At 40.1% G+C, this 17840-nt stretch overlaps 1 protein-coding gene across 3 annotated transcripts in view; it reads right to left on the bottom strand.

The window, feature by feature from the left end:
* best4 (bestrophin 4) overlaps positions 1 to 17840 on the bottom strand; it is a 113411-nt gene that overhangs the window by 1269 nt on the left and 94302 nt on the right. For all 3 annotated transcript variants that reach the window (XM_045694575.1, XM_014141491.2, XM_045694576.1), the window contains 3 exons: positions 1596 to 1748; positions 435 to 515; positions 13 to 161 (listed from right to left, as the gene is read on the bottom strand). In XM_045694575.1, coding sequence (XP_045550531.1) covers positions 13 to 161; positions 435 to 515; positions 1596 to 1748 — 383 coding nt within the window. The remainder of the gene's footprint in view (positions 1 to 12; positions 162 to 434; positions 516 to 1595; positions 1749 to 17840) is intronic.

The raw sequence follows: 17840 nt of genomic DNA, 5'->3' as shown, positions 1-17840 counted from the left end.
ATTGTAGGCTACCTTATGTCATATGTTGAGCCCATGAAGGTAGGTCTGAGGGTCTCAGCAGCAGTAGAGTTGGGGACAGAGAAGTATCTCTCCACCCAGAACTTGTCCTTCTCTGTTGGGGGAAGGTTCTGGTGCATGTCATCCACAGCCAGCATGGACACCTGAGAAGAAATGTGAGGGGGAGAAAGACAGCAAAATAACCAATGAAAGACAGCTGATCTATCACTGTCTATCTGGATAAAACCCCAACTAGTCCATAAGGTCAGACAATACTTTATAGGAGATGGTAAATGATTGGTTCAGGAAAGTGAACTGAGATTTTTTTTAAATAACAGAAAATACTGCAAAGATACAAAAGCTCAGATAATTACTTTATCACTCAGCAGCCGATGGTAATTGATGGCCTAAATTCAATTGAAGTGAGATGAACACACCTGAATATTTCGGTCAATTAGTTGGTTGGTTTCAAAGTCATCATCGTCCTCGCCGAAGGGATTGATGATCAGTTCCCCCACCTAGGGAACAGAGAGAAGGAAGGACAGTCAAGGACTTTAGCATAACTAAGGCCAGTCAACTCCCCCACCTAGAGAACAGAGAGAAGGAAGGACAGTCAAAGACTTGAGCATAACTAAGGCCAGTCAACTCCCCCACCTAGGGAACAGAGAGAAGGAAGGACAGTCAAGGACTTCAGCATAACTGGGGCCAAGAGTTGTCCCAGACCATGTCTCAGCCAAAATAAACTCTGGGAAAGGAAAACTCTGGTCCCTTACCATAATATATCTTGACTGTACATAATGCATAATTCAGACTGCAAGCAACAACGAAAACCTATCAATCAATTAACCACCCAATCAATATTAAATAAACCAATCAATCAATATCCAATCAATCAATTAACCAACATCCAATCAATTAACTAACCAATCAATCAATTAACCACCCAATCAATATTAAATAAACCAATCAATCAATATCCAATCAATCAATTAACCAAAATCCAATCAATTAACTAACTAACCAATCAATTAACAAACTAATCAATAATCAATCAATATTCAATCAATCGATAAGGAACTCACCTTGAGCCAGCCTGCATAGAAGAAGAACTGATAAGGAACTCACCTTGAACCAGCCTGCACAGAAGAAGAACTGATAAGGAACTCACCTTGAACCAGCCTGCATAGAAGAAGAACTGATAAGGAACTCACCTTGAGCCAGCCTGCACAGAAGAAGGACTGATAAGGAACTCACCTTGAACCAGCCTGCATAGAAGAAGAACTGATAAGGAACTCACCTTGAGCCAGCCTGCATAGAAGAAGAACTGATAAGGAACTCACCTTGAGCCAGCCTGCATAGAAGAAGAACTGATAAGGAACTCACCTTGAGCCAGCCTGCATAGAAGAAGAACTGATAAGGAACTCACCTTGAGCCAGCCTGCATAGAAGAAGAACTGATAAGGAACTCGCCTTGCGCCAGGAAGCATTGAAGAAGAACTGATAAGGAACTCACCTTGATCCAACCTGCATAGAAGAAGAACTGATAAGGAACTCACCTTGAGCCAGCCTGCATAGAAGAAGAACTGATAAGGAACTCACCTTGAGCCAGCCTGCATAGAAGAAGAACTGAAGAAGGGTGAAGACGGGGACATACAAGTCCAGCTGGTGACCTTTATACCCCTTCTCAGGGTTCAGGAACTGTCGACCAATCAGACAGAAGCCAAAGAACGAGTACACTGCCAGGGTCACGACCTTGTGTGAAGAAACATAATCACATCGAATTATAGAGGCAGTAGTTTGGTATTATACAGGCAGTAGTTTGGTATTATACAGGCAGTAGTTTGGTATTATACAAGCAGTAGTTTGGTATTATAAAGGCAGGCAGTAGTTTGGTATTATACAGGCAGTAGTTTGGTATTATACAGGCAGGCAGTAGTTTGGTGTTATACAGGCAGGCAGTAGTTTGGTATTATACAGGCAGGCAGTAATTTGGTATTATATAGGCAGTAGTTTGGTATTATACAGGCAGTAGTTTGGTATTATACAGGCAGTAGTTTGGTGTTATACAGGCAGTAGTTTGGTGTTATACAGGCAGTAGTTTGGTGTTATACAGGCAGGCAGTAGTTTGGTATTATACAGGCAGTAATTTGGTATTATACAGGCAGTAGTTTGGTATTATACAGGTAGAAGTTTAGTATTACACAGGCAGGCAGTAGTTTGGTGTTATACAGGCAGTAGTTTGGTATTATACAGGCAGTAGTTTGGTATTATACGGGCAGTAGTTTGGTGTTATACAGGCAGTAGTTTGGTATTATACAGGCAGTAGTTTGGTATTATACAGGCAGGCAGTAGTTTGGTATTATACAGGCAGTAGTTTGGTATTATACAGGCAGTAGTTTGGTGTTATACAGGCAGTAGTTTGGTATTATACAGGCAGGCAGTAGTTTGGTATTATACAGACAGTAGTTTGGTATTATACAGGCAGGCAGTAGTTTGGTATTATACAGGCAGTAGTTTGGTATTATACAGGCAGAAGTTTGGTATTATAGAGGCAGTAGTTTGGTATTATATAGGCAGTATATTATGGTATTATACAGGCAGTAGTTTGGTGTTATACAGGCAGTAGTTTGGTATTATACAGGCAGTAGTTTGGTATTATACAGGCAGTAGTTTGGTGTTATACAGGCAGTAGTTTGGTATTATACAGGCAGTAGTTTGGTATTATACAGGCAGTAGTTTGGTATTATACAGGAAGTAGTTTGGTATTATATAGGCAGTAGTTTGGTATTATACAGGCAGTAGTTTGGTATTATACAGGTAGTAGTTTGGTATTATACAGGCAGTAGTTTGGTATTATAGAGGAAGGCAGTAGTTTGGTATTATACAGGAAGGCAGTAGTTTGGTATTATACAGGCAGTAGTTTGGTATTATACAGGCAGTAGTTTAGTATTATACAGGCAGTAGTTTGGTATTATACAGGCAGTAGTTTGGTATTATACAGGCAGGCAGTGGTTTGGTATTATACAGGCAGTAGTTTGGTATTATACAGGCAGTAGTTTGGTAGTATGCAGGCAAGCAATAGTTTGTTGTAATACAGGCAGTAGTTTGGTATTATACAGGCAGTAGTTTGGTATTATACAGGAAGTAGTTTGGTGTTATACAGGCAGGCAGTAGTTTGGTATTATACAGGCAGTAGTTTGGTATTATACAGGCAGTAGTTTGGTATTATACAGGCAGTAGTTTGGTGTTATACTGGCAGGCAGTAGTTTGGTATTATACAGGCAGGCAGTAGTTTGGTGTTATACAGGGGCAGTAGTTTGGTATTATACCAGCAGGCAGTAGTTTGGTGTTTTACAGGAAGTAGTTTGGTATTATACAGGCAGTAGTTTGGTGTTATACAGGCAGTAGTTTGGTGTTATACAGGCAGTAGTTTGGTATTATACAGGCAGTAGTTTGGTATTATACAGGCAGTAGTTTGGTATTATACAGGCAGTAGTTTGGTATTATACAGGCAGGCAGTAGTTTGGTATTATACAGGCAGGCAGTAGTTTGGTGTTATACAGGCAGGCAGTAGTTTGGTATTATACCAGCAGGCAGTAGTTTGGTGTTATACAGGAAGTAGTTTGGTATTATACAGGCAGTAGTTTGGTGTTATACAGGCAGTAGTTTGGTGTTATACAGGCAGTAGTTTGGTATTATACAGGCAGTAGTTTGGTATTATACAGGCAGTAGTTTGGTATTATACAGGCAGGCAGTAGTTTGGTATTATACAGGCAGTAGTTTGGTATTATACAGGCAGGCAGTAGTTTGGTATTATACAGGCAGTGAGTTTGGTGTTATACAGGCAGTAGTTTGGTATTATACAGGCAGTAGTTTGGTATTATACAGGCAGTAGTTTGGTGTTATACAGGCAGTAGTTTGGTGTTATAAGGCAGGCAGTAGTTTGGTATTATAAGGCAGGCAGTAGTTTGGTATTATACAGGCAGTAGTTTGGTATTATACAGGCAGTAGTTTGGTATTATACAGGCAGGCAGTAGTTTGGTATTATACAGGCAGTAGTTTGGTATTATACAGGCAGGCAGTAGTTTGGTATTATACAGGCAGTAGTTTGGTATTATAGGCAGGCAGTAGTTTGGTATTATACAGGCAGTAGTTTGGTATTATACAGGCAGTAGTTTGGTGTTATACAGGCAGTAGTTTGGTATTATACAGGCAGGCAGTAGTTTGGTATTATACAGGCAGTAGTTTGGTATTATACAGGCAGCCAGTAGTTTGGTATTATACAGGCAGTAGCTTGGTATTATACAGGCAGGCAGTAGTTTGGTATTATACAGGCAGTAGTTTGGTATTATACAGGCAGGCAGTAGTTTGGTATTATACAGGCAGTAGTTTGGTATTATACGGGCAGGCAGTAGTTTGGTATTATACAGGCAGGCAGTAGTTTGGTATTATACAGGCAGTAGTTTGGTGTTATACAGGCAGTAGTTTGGTATTATACAGGCAGTAGTTTGGTATTATACAGGCAGTAGTTTGGTATTATACAGGCAGTAGTTTGGTATTATACAGGCAGTAGTTTGGTATTATACAGGCAGTAGTTTGGTGTTATACAGGCAGTAGTTTGGTGTTATACAGGCAGTAGTTTGGTATTATAAGGCAGGCAGTAGTTTGGTATTATACAGGCAGTAGTTTGGTATTATACAGGCAGTAGTTTGGTATTATACAGGCAGTAGTTTGGTGTTATACAGGCAGTAGTTTGGTGTTATACAGGCAGTAGTTTGGTATTATACAGGCAGTAGTTTGGTATTATACAGGCAGTAGTTTGTTATTATACAGGCAGTAGTTTGGTATTATACAGGCAGGCAGTAGTTTGGTATTATACACGCAGTAGTTTGGTATTATACAGGCAGGCAGTAGTTTGGTATTATACAGGCAGGCAGTAGTTTGGTATTATACAGGCAGTAGTTTGGTGTTAAACAGGCAGTAGTTTGGTATTATACAGGCAGTAGTTTGGCGTTATACAGGCAGTAGTTTGGTGTTATACAGGCAGTAGTTTGGTATTATACAGGCAGGCAGTAGTTTGGTATTATACAGGCAGTAGTTTGGTATTATACAGGCAGCCAGTAGTTTGGTATTATACAGGCAGTAGTTTGGTATTATACAGGCAGGCAGTAGTTTGGTATTATACAGGCAGTAGTTTGGTATTATACAGGCAGGCAGTAGTTTGGTATTATACAGGCAGTAGTTTGGTATTATACAGGCAGGCAGTAGTTTGGTATTATACAGGCAGGCAGTAGTTTGGTATTATACAGGCAGTAGTTTGGTGTTATACAGGCAGTAGTTTGGTATTATACAGGCAGGCAGTAGTTTGGTATTATACAGGCAGTAGTTTGGTGTTAAACAGGCAGTAGTTTGGTGTTATACAGGCAGTAGTTTGGTATTATACAGGCAGGCAGTAGTTTGGTATTATACAGGCAGGCAGTAGTTTGGTATTATACAGGCAGTAGTTTGGTATTATACAGGCAGACAGTAGTTTGGTATTATACAGGCAGTAGTTTGGTATTATACAGGCAGGCAGTAGTTTGGTGTTATACAGGCAGGCAGTAGTTTGGTATTATACAGGCAGTAGTTTGGTATTATACAGGCAGTAGTTTGGTATTATACAGGCAGTAGTTTGGTATTATACAGGCAGTAGTTTGGTGTTATACAGGCAGTAGTTTGGTATTATACAGGCAGTAGTTTGGTATTATACAGGCAGTAGTTTGGTATTATACAGGCAGTAGTTTGGTGTTATACAGGCAGTAGTTTGGTATTATACAGGCAGGCAGTAGTTTGGTGTTATACAGGCAGTAGTTTGGTAATATACAGGCAGTAGTTTGGTATTATACAGGCAGTAGTTTGGTATTATACAGGCAGTAGTTTGGTGTTATACAGGCAGTAGTTTGGTGTTATACAGGCAGTAGTTTGGTATTATACAGGCAGTAGTTTGGTGTTATACAGGCAGTAGTTTGGTATTATACAGGCAGTAGTTTGGTATTATACAGGCAGGCAGTAGTTTGGTATTATACAGGCAGTAGTTTGGTATTATACAGGCAGGCAGTAGTTTGGTGTTATACAGGCAGTAGTTTGGTATTATACAGGGACAGGCAGTAGTTTGGTATTATACAGGCAGGCAGTCGTTTGGTATTATACAGGCAGTAGTTTGGTGTTAAACAGGCAGTAGTTTGGTATTATACAGGCAGTAGTTTGGTGTTATACAGGCAGTAGTTTGGTGTTATACAGGCAGTAGTTTGGTATTATACAGGCAGGCAGTAGTTTGGTATTATACAGGCAGTAGTTTGTTATTATACAGGCAGTAGTTTGGTATTATACAGGCAGGCAGTAGTTTGGTATTATACACGCAGTAGTTTGGTATTATACAGGCAGGCAGTAGTTTGGTATTATACAGGCAGTAGTTTGGTGTTAAACAGGCAGTAGTTTGGTATTATACAGGCAGTAGTTTGGCGTTATACAGGCAGTAGTTTGGTGTTATACAGGCAGTAGTTTGGTATTATACAGGCAGGCAGTAGTTTGGTATTATACAGGCAGTAGTTTGGTATTATACAGGCAGCCAGTAGTTTGGTATTATACAGGCAGTAGCTTGGTATTATACAGGCAGGCAGTAGTTTGGTATTATACAGGCAGTAGTTTGGTATTATACAGGCAGCCAGTAGTTTGGTATTATACAGGCAGTAGCTCGGTATTATACGGGCAGGCAGTAGTTTGGTATTATACAGGCAGGCAGTAGTTTGGTATTATACAAGCAGTAGTTTGGTGTTAAACAGGCAGTAGTTTGGTATTATACAGGCAGGCAGTAGTTTGGTATTATACAGGCAGTAGTTTGGTGTTAAACAGGCAGTAGTTTTGTGTTATACAGGCAGTAGTTTGGTATTATACAGGCAGGCAGTAGTTTGGTATTATACAGGCAGGCAGTAGTTTGGTATTATACAGGCAGGCAGTAGTTTGGTATTATACAGGCAGTAGTTTGGTATTATACAGGCAGTAGTTTGGTATTATACAGGCAGTAGTTTGGTGTTATACAGGCAGTAGTTTGGTGTTATACAGGCAGTAGTTTGGTATTATACAGGCAGTAGTTTGGTATTATACAGGCAGTAGTTTGGTATTATACAGGCAGTAGTTTGGTATTATACAGGCAGTAGTTTGGTGTTATACAGGCAGTAGTTTGGTATTATACAGGCAGTAGTTTGGTATTATACAGGCAGTAGTTTGTTATTATACAGGCAGTAGTTTGGTATTATACAGGCAGTAGTTTGGTATTATACAGGCAGTAGTTTGGTGTTATACAGGCAGTAGTTTGGTGTTATACAGGCAGTAGTTTGGTATTATACAGGCAGTAGTTTGGTATTATACAGGCAGTAGTTTGGTATTATACAGGCAGTAGTTTGGTGTTATACAGGCAGTAGTTTGGTATTATACAGGCAGTAGTTTGGTATTATACAGGCACAGTGGTTTGGTATTATACAGGCAGTAGTTTGGTATTATACAGGCAGTAGTTTGGTATTATACAGGCAGTAGTTTGGTGTTATACAGGCAGTAGTTTGGTGTTATACAGGCAGTAGTTTGGTATTATACAGGCAGGCAGTAGTTTGGTATTATACAGGCAGTAGTTTGGTATTATACAGGCAGTAGTTTGGTATTATACAGGCAGGCAGTAGTTTGGTATTATACAGGCAGTAGTTTGGTATTATACAGGCAGGCAGTAGTTTGGTATTATACAGGCAGTAGTTTGGTGTTATACAGGCAGTAGTTTGGTATTATACAGGCAGTAGTTTGGCGTTATACGGGCAGTAGTTTGGTGTTATACAGGCAGTAGTTTGGTATTATACAGGCAGGCAGTAGTTTGGTATTATACAGGCAGTAGTTTGGTGTTATACAGGCAGGCAGTAGTTTGGTATTATACAGGCAGTAGTTTGGTATTATACAGGCAGGCAGTAGTTTGGTATTATACAGGCAGTAGTTTGGTGTTATACAGGCAGGCAGTAGTTTGGTATTATACAGGCAGTAGTTTGGTATTATACGGGCAGGCAGTAGTTTGGTATTATACCGGCAGGCAGTAGTTTGGTGTTATACAGGCAGTAGTTTGGTGTTATACAGGCAGTAGTTTGGTGTTATACAGGCAGTAGTTTGGTGTTATACAGGCAGTAGTTTGGTATTATACAGGCAGTAGTTTGGTATTATACAGGCGGTAGTTTGGTATTATACGGCAGGCAGTAGTTTGGTGTTATACAGGCAGTAGTTTGGTGTTATACAGGCAGTAGTTTGGTATTATAACAGGCAGTAGTTTGGTATTATACAGGCAGTAGTTTGGTGTTATACAGGCAGTAGTTTGGTATTATACAGGCAGTAGTTTGGTGTTATACAGGCAGTAGTTTGGTGTTATACAGGCGGTAGTTTGGTATTATACAGGCAGTAGTTTGGTATTATACAGGCGGTAGTTTGTTATTATACAGGCAGTAGTTTGGTATTATACAGGCAGGCAGTAGTTTGGTATTATACAGGCGGGTTTGGTATTATACGGGCGGCGGTAGTTTGGTATTATACAGGCAGGCAGTAGTTTGGTATTATACAGGCGGTAGTTTGGTGTTAAACAGGCAGTAGTTTGGTATTATACAGGCAGTAGTTTGGCGTTATACAGGCAGTAGTTTGGTGTTATACAGGCAGTAGTTTGGTATTATACAGGCAGGCAGTAGTTTGGTATTATACAGGCAGTAGTTTGGTATTATACAGGCAGCCAGTAGTTTGGTATTATACAGGCAGTAGCTTGGTATTATACAGGCAGGCAGTAGTTTGGTATTATACAGGCAGTAGTTTGGTATTATACAGGCAGCCAGTAGTTTGGTATTATACAGGCAGTAGCTCGGTTTTATACAGGCAGGCAGTAGTTTGGTATTATCCAGGCAGGCAGTAGTTTGGTATTATACAGGCAGTAGTTTGGTGTTAAACAGGCAGTAGTTTGGTATTATACAGGCAGGCAGTAGTTTGGTATTATACAGGCAGTAGTTTGGTGTTAAACAGGCAGTAGTTTGGTGTTATACAGGCAGTAGTTTGGTATTATACAGGCAGGCAGTAGTTTGGTATTATACAGGCAGGCAGTAGTTTGGTATTATACAGGCAGTAGTTTGGTATTATACAGGCGCGGTAGTTTGGTATTATACAGGCAGTAGTTTGGTATTATACAGGCAGGCAGTAGTTTGGTGTTATACAGACAGTAGTTTGGTGTTATACAGGCAGTAGTTTGGTATTATACAGGCAGTAGTTTGGTATTATACAGGCAGTAGTTTGGTATTATACAGGCAGTAGTTTGGTGTTATACAGGCAGTAGTTTGGTATTATACAGGCAGTAGTTTGGTATTATACAGGCAGTAGTTTGGTGTTATACAGGCAGTAGTTTGGTTTTATACAGGCAGTAGTTTGGTATTATACAGGCAGGCAGTAGTTTGGTGTTATACAGGCAGTAGTTTGGTATTATACAGGCAGTAGTTTGGTATTATACAGGCAGTAGTTTGGTATTATACAGGCAGTAGTTTGGTGTTATACAGGCAGTAGTTTGGTGTTATACAGGCAGTAGTTTGGTATTATACAGGCAGTAGTTTGGTGTTATACAGGCAGTAGTTTGGTATTATACAGGCAGTAGTTTGGTATTATACAGGCAGGCAGTAGTTTGGTGTTATACAGGCAGTAGTTTGGTATTATACAGGCAGTAGTTTGGTGTTATACAGGCAGTAGTTTGGTATTATACAGGCAGGCAGTAGTTTGGTATTATACAGGCAGTAGTTTGGTATTATACAGGCAGGCAGTAGTTTGGTATTATACAGGCAGTAGTTTGGTGTTAAACAGGCGGTAGTTTGGTATTATACAGGCAGTAGTTTGGTGTTATACAGGCAGTAGTTTGGTGTTATACAGGCAGTAGTTTGGTATTATACAGGCAGGCAGTAGTTTGGTATTATACAGGCAGTAGTTTGGTATTATACAGGCAGTAGTTTGGTATTATACAGGCAGGCAGTAGTTTGGTATTATACAGGCAGTAGTTTGGTATTATACAGGCAGGCAGTAGTTTGGTATTATACAGGCAGTAGTTTGGTGTTAAAAGGCGGTAGTTTGGTATTATACAGGCAGTAGTTTGGCGTTATACAGGCAGTAGTTTGGTGTTATACAGGCAGTAGTTTGGTATTATACAGGCAGGCAGTAGTTTGGTATTATACAGGCGGTAGTTTGGTATTATACAGGCGGCCAGTAGTTTGGTATTATACAGGCGGTAGTTTGGTATTATACAGGCAGGCAGTAGTTTGGTATTATACAGGCAGTAGTTTGGTATTATACAGGCAGCCAGTAGTTTGGTATTATACAGGCAGTAGCTTGGTATTATACAGGCAGGCAGTAGTTTGGTATTATACAGGCAGGCAGTAGTTTGGTATTATACAGGCGGTAGTTTGGTGTTAAACAGGCAGTAGTTTGGTATTATACAGGCAGGCAGTAGTTTGGTATTATACAGGCGGTAGTTTGGTGTTAAACAGGCAGTAGTTTGGTGTTATACAGGCAGTAGTTTGGTATTATACAGGCAGGCAGTAGTTTGGTATTATACAGGCAGGCAGTAGTTTGGTATTATACAGGCAGTAGTTTGGTATTATACAGGCAGGCAGTAGTTTGGTATTATACAGGCAGTAGTTTGGTATTATACAGGCAGTAGTTTGGTATTATACAGGCGGTAGTTTGGTGTTATACAGGCAGTAGTTTGGTATTATACAGGCAGTAGTTTGGTATTATACAGGCAGTAGTTTGGTATTATACAGGCAGTAGTTTGGTATTATACAGGCAGTAGTTTGGTGTTATACAGGCAGTAGTTTGGTATTATACAGGCAGTAGTTTGGTATTATACAGGCAGTAGTTTGGTATTATACAGGCAGTAGTTTGGTATTATACAGGCAGTAGTTTGGTATTATACAGGCAGGCAGTAGTTTGGTGTTATACAGGCAGGCAGTAGTTTGGTATTATACAGGCAGTAGTTTGGTATTATACAGGCAGTAGTTTGGTATTATACAGGCAGTAGTTTGGTGTTATACAGGCAGTAGTTTGGTGTTATACAGGCAGTAGTTTGGTGTTATACAGGCAGTAGTTTGGTATTATACAGGGCAGTAGTTTGGTATTATACAGGCAGTAGTTTGGTGTTATACAGGCAGTAGTTTGGTATTATACAGGCAGTAGTTTGGTGTTATACAGGCAGTAGTTTGGTGTTATACAGGCAGTAGTTTGGTATTATACAGGCAGGCAGTAGTTTGGTATTATACAGGCGGTAGTTTGGTATTATACAGGCAGTAGTTTGGTATTATACAGGCAGGCGGTAGTTTGGTATTATACAGGCGGTAGTTTGGTATTATACAGGCAGGCAGTAGTTTGGTATTATACAGGCAGTAGTTTGGTGTTAAACAGGCAGTAGTTTGGTATTATACAGGCAGTAGTTTGGTGTTATACAGGCAGTAGTTTGGTGTTATACAGGCAGTAGTTTGGTATTATACAGGCAGGCAGTAGTTTGGTATTATACAGGCGGTAGTTTGGTATTATACAGGCAGCAGTAGTTTGGTATTATACAGGCAGTAGCTTGGTATTATACAGGCAGGCAGTAGTTTGGTATTATACAGGCAGTAGTTTGGTATTATACAGGAGGCAGTAGTTTGGTATTATACAGGCAGTAGTTTGGTATTATACGGGCAGGCAGTAGTTTGGTATTATACGGGCGGGCGGTAGTTTGGTGTTATACAGGCGGTAGTTTGGTGTTATACAGGCAGTAGTTTGGTATTATACGGGCAGTAGTTTGGTATTATACAGGCAGTAGTTTGGTATTATACAGGCAGTAGTTTGGTATTATACAGGCGGTAGTTTGGTATTATACAGGCGGTAGTTTGGTGTTATACAGGCAGTAGTTTGGTGTTATACAGGCGGTAGTTTGGTATTATACGGGCAGTAGTTTGGTATTATACAGGCGGTAGTTTGGTATTATACAGGCGGTAGTTTGGTATTATACAGGCAGTAGTTTGGTGTTATACAGGCAGTAGTTTGGTGTTATACAGGCAGTAGTTTGGTATTATACAGGCAGTAGTTTGGTATTATACAGGCAGTAGTTTGGTATTATACAGGCAGTAGTTTGGTATTATACAGGCAGGCAGTAGTTTGGTATTATACAGGCAGTAGTTTGGTATTATACAGGCAGGCAGTAGTTTGGTATTATACAGGCAGGCAGTAGTTTGGTATTATACAGGCAGTAGTTTGGTGTTAAACAGGCAGTAGTTTGGTATTATACAGGCAGTAGTTTGGCGTTATACAGGCAGTAGTTTGGTGTTATACAGGCAGTAGTTTGGTATTATACAGGCAGGCAGTAGTTTGGTATTATACAGGCAGTAGTTTGGTATTATACAGGCAGCCAGTAGTTTGGTATTATACAGGCAGTAGCTTGGTATTATACAGGCAGGCAGTAGTTTGGTATTATACAGGCAGTAGTTTGGTATTATACAGGCAGTAGCTCGGTTTTATACAGGCAGGCAGTAGTTTGGTATTATCCAGGCAGGCAGTAGTTTGGTATTATACAGGCAGTAGTTTGGTGTTAAACAGGCAGTAGTTTGGTATTATACAGGCAGGCAGTAGTTTGGTATTATACAGGCAGTAGTTTGGTGTTAAACAGGCAGTAGTTTGGTGTTATACAGGCAGTAGTTTGGTATTATACAGGCAGGCAGTAGTTTGGTATTATACAGGCAGGCAGTAGTTTGGTATTATACAGGCAGTAGTTTGGTATTATACAGGCAGACAGTTGTTTGGTATTATACAGGCAGTAGTTTGGTATTATACAGGCAGGCAGTAGTTTGGTGTTATTCAGGCAGGCAGTAGTTTGGTATTATACAGGCAGTAGTTTGGTATTATTCAGGCAGTAGTTTGGTATTATACAGGCAGTAGTTTGGTATTATACAGGCAGTAGTTTGGTGTTATACAGACAGTAGTTTGGTATTATACAGGCAGTAGTTTGGTATTATACAGGCAGTAGTTTGGTGTTATACAGGCAGTAGTTTGTTTTTATACAGGCAGTAGTTTGGTATTATACAGGCAGGCAGTAGTTTGGTGTTATACAGGCAGTAGTTTGGTATTATACAGGCAGTAGTTTGGTATTATACAGGCGGTAGTTTGTTATTATACAGGTAGTAGTTTGGTGTTATACAGGCAGTAGTTTGGTGTTATACAGGCAGTAGTTTGGTATTATACGGGCAGTAGTTTGGTGTTATACAGGCAGTAGTTTGGTATTATACAGGCAGTAGTTTGGTATTATACAGGCAGGCAGTAGTTTGGTATTATACAGGCGGTAGTTTGGTATTATACAGGCGGTAGTTTGGTGTTATACAGGCGGTAGTTTGGTGTTATACAGGCAGTAGTTTGGTATTATACAGGCAGTAGTTTGGTATTATACAGGCAGGCAGTAGTTTGGTATTATACAGGCAGTAGTTTGGTGTTAAACAGGCAGTAGTTTGGTATTATACAGGCAGTAGTTTGGTGTTATACAGGCAGTAGTTTGGTGTTATACAGGCAGTAGTTTGGTATTATACGGGCAGGCGGTAGTTTGGTATTATACAGGCGGTAGTTTGGTATTATACAGGCAGTAGTTTGGTATTATACAGGCAGGCGGTAGTTTGGTATTATACAGGCGGTAGTTTGGTATTATACAGGCAGGCAGTAGTTTGGTATTATACAGGCAGTAGTTTGGTGTTATACAGGCGGTAGTTTGGTGTTATACAGGCGGTAGTTTGGTGTTATACAGGCAGTAGTTTGGTGTTATACAGGCAGTAGTTTGGTATTATACAGGCGGTAGTTTGGTATTATACAGGCAGTAGTTTGGTATTATACAGGCAGTAGTTTGGTATTATACAGGCAGGCAGTAGTTTGGTATTATACAGGCAGTAGTTTGGTATTATACAGGCAGCCAGTAGTTTGGTATTATACAGGCAGTAGCTCGGTATTATACAGGCAGGCAGTAGTTTGGTATTATACAGGCAGGCAGTAGTTTGGTATTATACAGGCAGTAGTTTGGTGTTAAACAGGCAGTAGTTTGGTATTATACAGGCAGGCAGTAGTTTGGTATTATACAGGCAGTAGTTTGGTGTTAAACAGGCAGTAGTTTGGTGTTATACAGGCGGTAGTTTGGTATTATACAGGCAGGCAGTAGTTTGGTATTATACAGGCAGGCGGTAGTTTGGTATTATACAGGCAGGCGGTAGTTTGGTATTATACAGGCAGGCGGTAGTTTGGTATTATACAGGCAGTAGTTTGGTATTATACAGGCGGTAGTTTGGTGTTATACAGGCAGTAGTTTGGTGTTATACAGGCGGTAGTTTGGTATTATACAGGCGGTAGTTTGGTATTATACAGGCAGTAGTTTGGTATTATACAGGCGGTAGTTTGGTATTATACAGGCAGTAGTTTGGTGTTATACAGGCGGTAGTTTGGTATTATACAGGCGGTAGTTTGGTATTATACAGGCAGTAGTTTGGTGTTATACAGGCAGTAGTTTGGTATTATACAGGCAGTAGTTTGGTATTATACAGGCAGGCAGTAGTTTGGTGTTATACAGGCGGTAGTTTGGTATTATACAGGCAGTAGTTTGGTATTATACAGGCGGTAGTTTGGTATTATACAGGCAGTAGTTTGGTGTTATACAGGCAGTAGTTTGGTGTTATACAGGCGGTAGTTTGGTATTATACAGGCAGTAGTTTGGTATTATACAGGCAGTAGTTTGGTATTATACAGGCAGTAGTTTGGTATTATACAGGCAGTAGTTTGGTATTATACAGGCGGTAGTTTGGTGTTATACAGGCGGTAGTTTGGTGTTATACAGGCGGTAGTTTGGTATTATACAGGCGGTAGTTTGGTATTATACAGGCGGTAGTTTGGTATTATACAGGCGGTAGTTTGGTATTATACAGGCAGTAGTTTGGTGTTATACAGGCGGTAGTTTGGTGTTATACAGGCGGTAGTTTGGTGTTATACAGGCAGTAGTTTGGTATTATACAGGCGGTAGTTTGGTATTATACAGGCAGTAGTTTGGTATTATACAGGCAGGCAGTAGTTTGGTGTTATACAGGCGGTAGTTTGGTATTATACAGGCAGGCAGTAGTTTGGTATTATACGGGCAGGCAGTAGTTTGGTATTATACAGGCAGTAGTTTGGTGTTAAACAGGCAGTAGTTTGGTATTATACAGGCAGTAGTTTGGCGTTATACAGGCAGTAGTTTGGTGTTATACAGGCAGTAGTTTGGTATTATACAGGCAGGCAGTAGTTTGGTATTATACAGGCAGTAGTTTGGTATTATACAGGCGGCAGTAGTTTGGTATTATACAGGCGGTAGTTTGGTATTATACAGCAGGCAGTAGTTTGGTGTTATACAGGCAGTAGTTTGGTATTATACAGGCAGTAGTTTGGTATTATACAGGCAGTAGCTCGGTTTTATACAGGCAGGCAGTAGTTTGGTATTATACAGGCAGGCAGTAGTTTGGTATTATACAGGCAGTAGTTTGGTGTTAAACAGGCAGTAGTTTGGTATTATACAGGCAGGCAGTAGTTTGGTATTATACAGGCAGTAGTTTGGTGTTAAACAGGCAGTAGTTTGGTGTTATACAGGCGGTAGTTTGGTATTATACAGGCAGGCGGTAGTTTGGTATTATACGGGCAGGCAGTAGTTTGGTATTATACAGGCAGTAGTTTGGTATTATACAGGCAGTAGTTTGGTATTATACAGGCAGTAGTTTGGTGTTATAACAGGCAGTAGTTTGGTATTATTCAGGCAGGCAGTAGTTTGGTATTATACAGGCAGTAGTTTGGTATTATTCAGGCAGTAGTTTGGTATTATACAGGCAGTAGTTTGGTATTATACAGGCAGTAGTTTGGTGTTATACAGACAGTAGTTTGGTATTATACAGGCAGTAGTTTGGTATTATACAGGCAGTAGTTTGGTGTTATACAGGCAGTAGTTTGTTTTTATACAGGCAGTAGTTTGGTATTATACAGGCAGGCAGTAGTTTGGTGTTATACAGGCAGTAGTTTGGTAATATACAGGCAGTAGTTTGGTATTATACAGGCAGTAGTTTGTTATTATACAGGTAGTAGTTTGGTGTTATACAGGCAGTAGTTTGGTGTTATACAGGCAGTAGTTTGGTATTATACGGGCAGTAGTTTGGTGTTATACAGGCAGTAGTTTGGTATTATACAGGCAGTAGTTTGGTATTATACAGGCAGGCAGTAGTTTGGTATTATACAGGCAGTAGTTTGGTGTTATACAGGCAGTAGTTTGGTGTTATACAGGCAGTAGTTTGGTATTATACAGGCAGGCAGTAGTTTGGTATTATACAGGGGCGGTAGTTTGGTGTTATACAGGCAGTAGTTTGGTATTATACAGGCAGGCAGTAGTTTGGTATTATACAGGCAGTAGTTTGGTATTATACAGGCAGGCAGTAGTTTGGTGTTATACAGGCAGGCAGTAGTTTGGTATTATACAGGCAGTAGTTTGGTATTATACAGGCAGTAGTTTGGTATTATACAGGCGGTAGTTTGGTGTTATACAGGCAGTAGTTTGGTGTTATACAGGCGGTAGTTTGGTATTATACAGGCAGTAGTTTGGTATTATACAGGCAGTAGTTTGGTGTTATACAGGCGGTAGTTTGGTGTTATACAGGCGGTAGTTTGGTATTATACAGGCAGGCAGTAGTTTGGTGTTATACAGGCAGTAGTTTGGTATTATACAGGCAGTAGTTTGGTATTATACAGGCAGTAGTTTGGTATTATACAGGCAGTAGTTTGGTGTTATACAGGCGGTAGTTTGGTGTTATACAGGCGGTAGTTTGGTATTATACAGGCGGTGTTTGGTGTTATACAGGCGGTAGTTTGGTGTTATACAGGGCGGTAGTTTGGTATTATACAGGCGGTAGTTTGGTATTATACAGGCAGGCAGTAGTTTGGTATTATACAGGCAGTAGTTTGGTGTTAAACAGGCAGTAGTTTGGTATTATACAGGCAGTAGTTTGGTGTTATACAGGCAGTAGTTTGGTGTTATACAGGCGGTAGTTTGGTATTATACAGGCAGGCAGTAGTTTGGTATTATACAGGCAGTAGTTTGGTATTATACAGGCAGTAGTTTGGTATTATACAGGCGGGCAGTAGTTTGGTATTATACAGGCGGTAGTTTGGTATTATACAGGCAGGCAGTAGTTTGGTATTATACAGGCAGTAGTTTGGTGTTAAACAGGCAGTAGTTTGGTATTATACAGGCAGTAGTTTGGCGTTATACAGGCAGTAGTTTGGTATTATACAGGCAGGCAGTAGTTTGGTATTATACAGGCAGTAGTTTGGTATTAAACAGGCAGCCAGTAGTTTGGTATTATACAGGCAGTAGCTTGGTATTATACAGGCAGGCAGTAGTTTGGTATTATACAGGCAGTAGTTTGGTATTATACAGGCAGCCAGTAGTTTGGTATTATACAGGCAGTAGCTCGGTATTATACAGGCAGGCAGTAGTTTGGTATTATACAGGCAGGCAGTAGTTTGGTATTATACAGGCAGTAGTTTGGTGTTAAACAGGCAGTAGTTTGGTATTATACAGGCAGGCAGTAGTTTGGTATTATACAGGCAGTAGTTTGGTGTTAAACAGGCAGTAGTTTGGTGTTATACAGGCAGTAGTTTGGTATTATACAGGCAGGCAGTAGTTTGGTATTATACAGGCAGGCAGTAGTTTGGTATTATACAGGCAGGCAGTAGTTTGGT

The sequence above is a fragment of the Salmo salar genome, chromosome ssa14 (genome assembly GCF_905237065.1).
Source record: "Salmo salar chromosome ssa14, Ssal_v3.1, whole genome shotgun sequence".
Lineage (NCBI taxonomy): Eukaryota > Metazoa > Chordata > Actinopteri > Salmoniformes > Salmonidae > Salmo > Salmo salar.
This window is presented reverse-complemented; position numbering and strand designations above follow the sequence as displayed.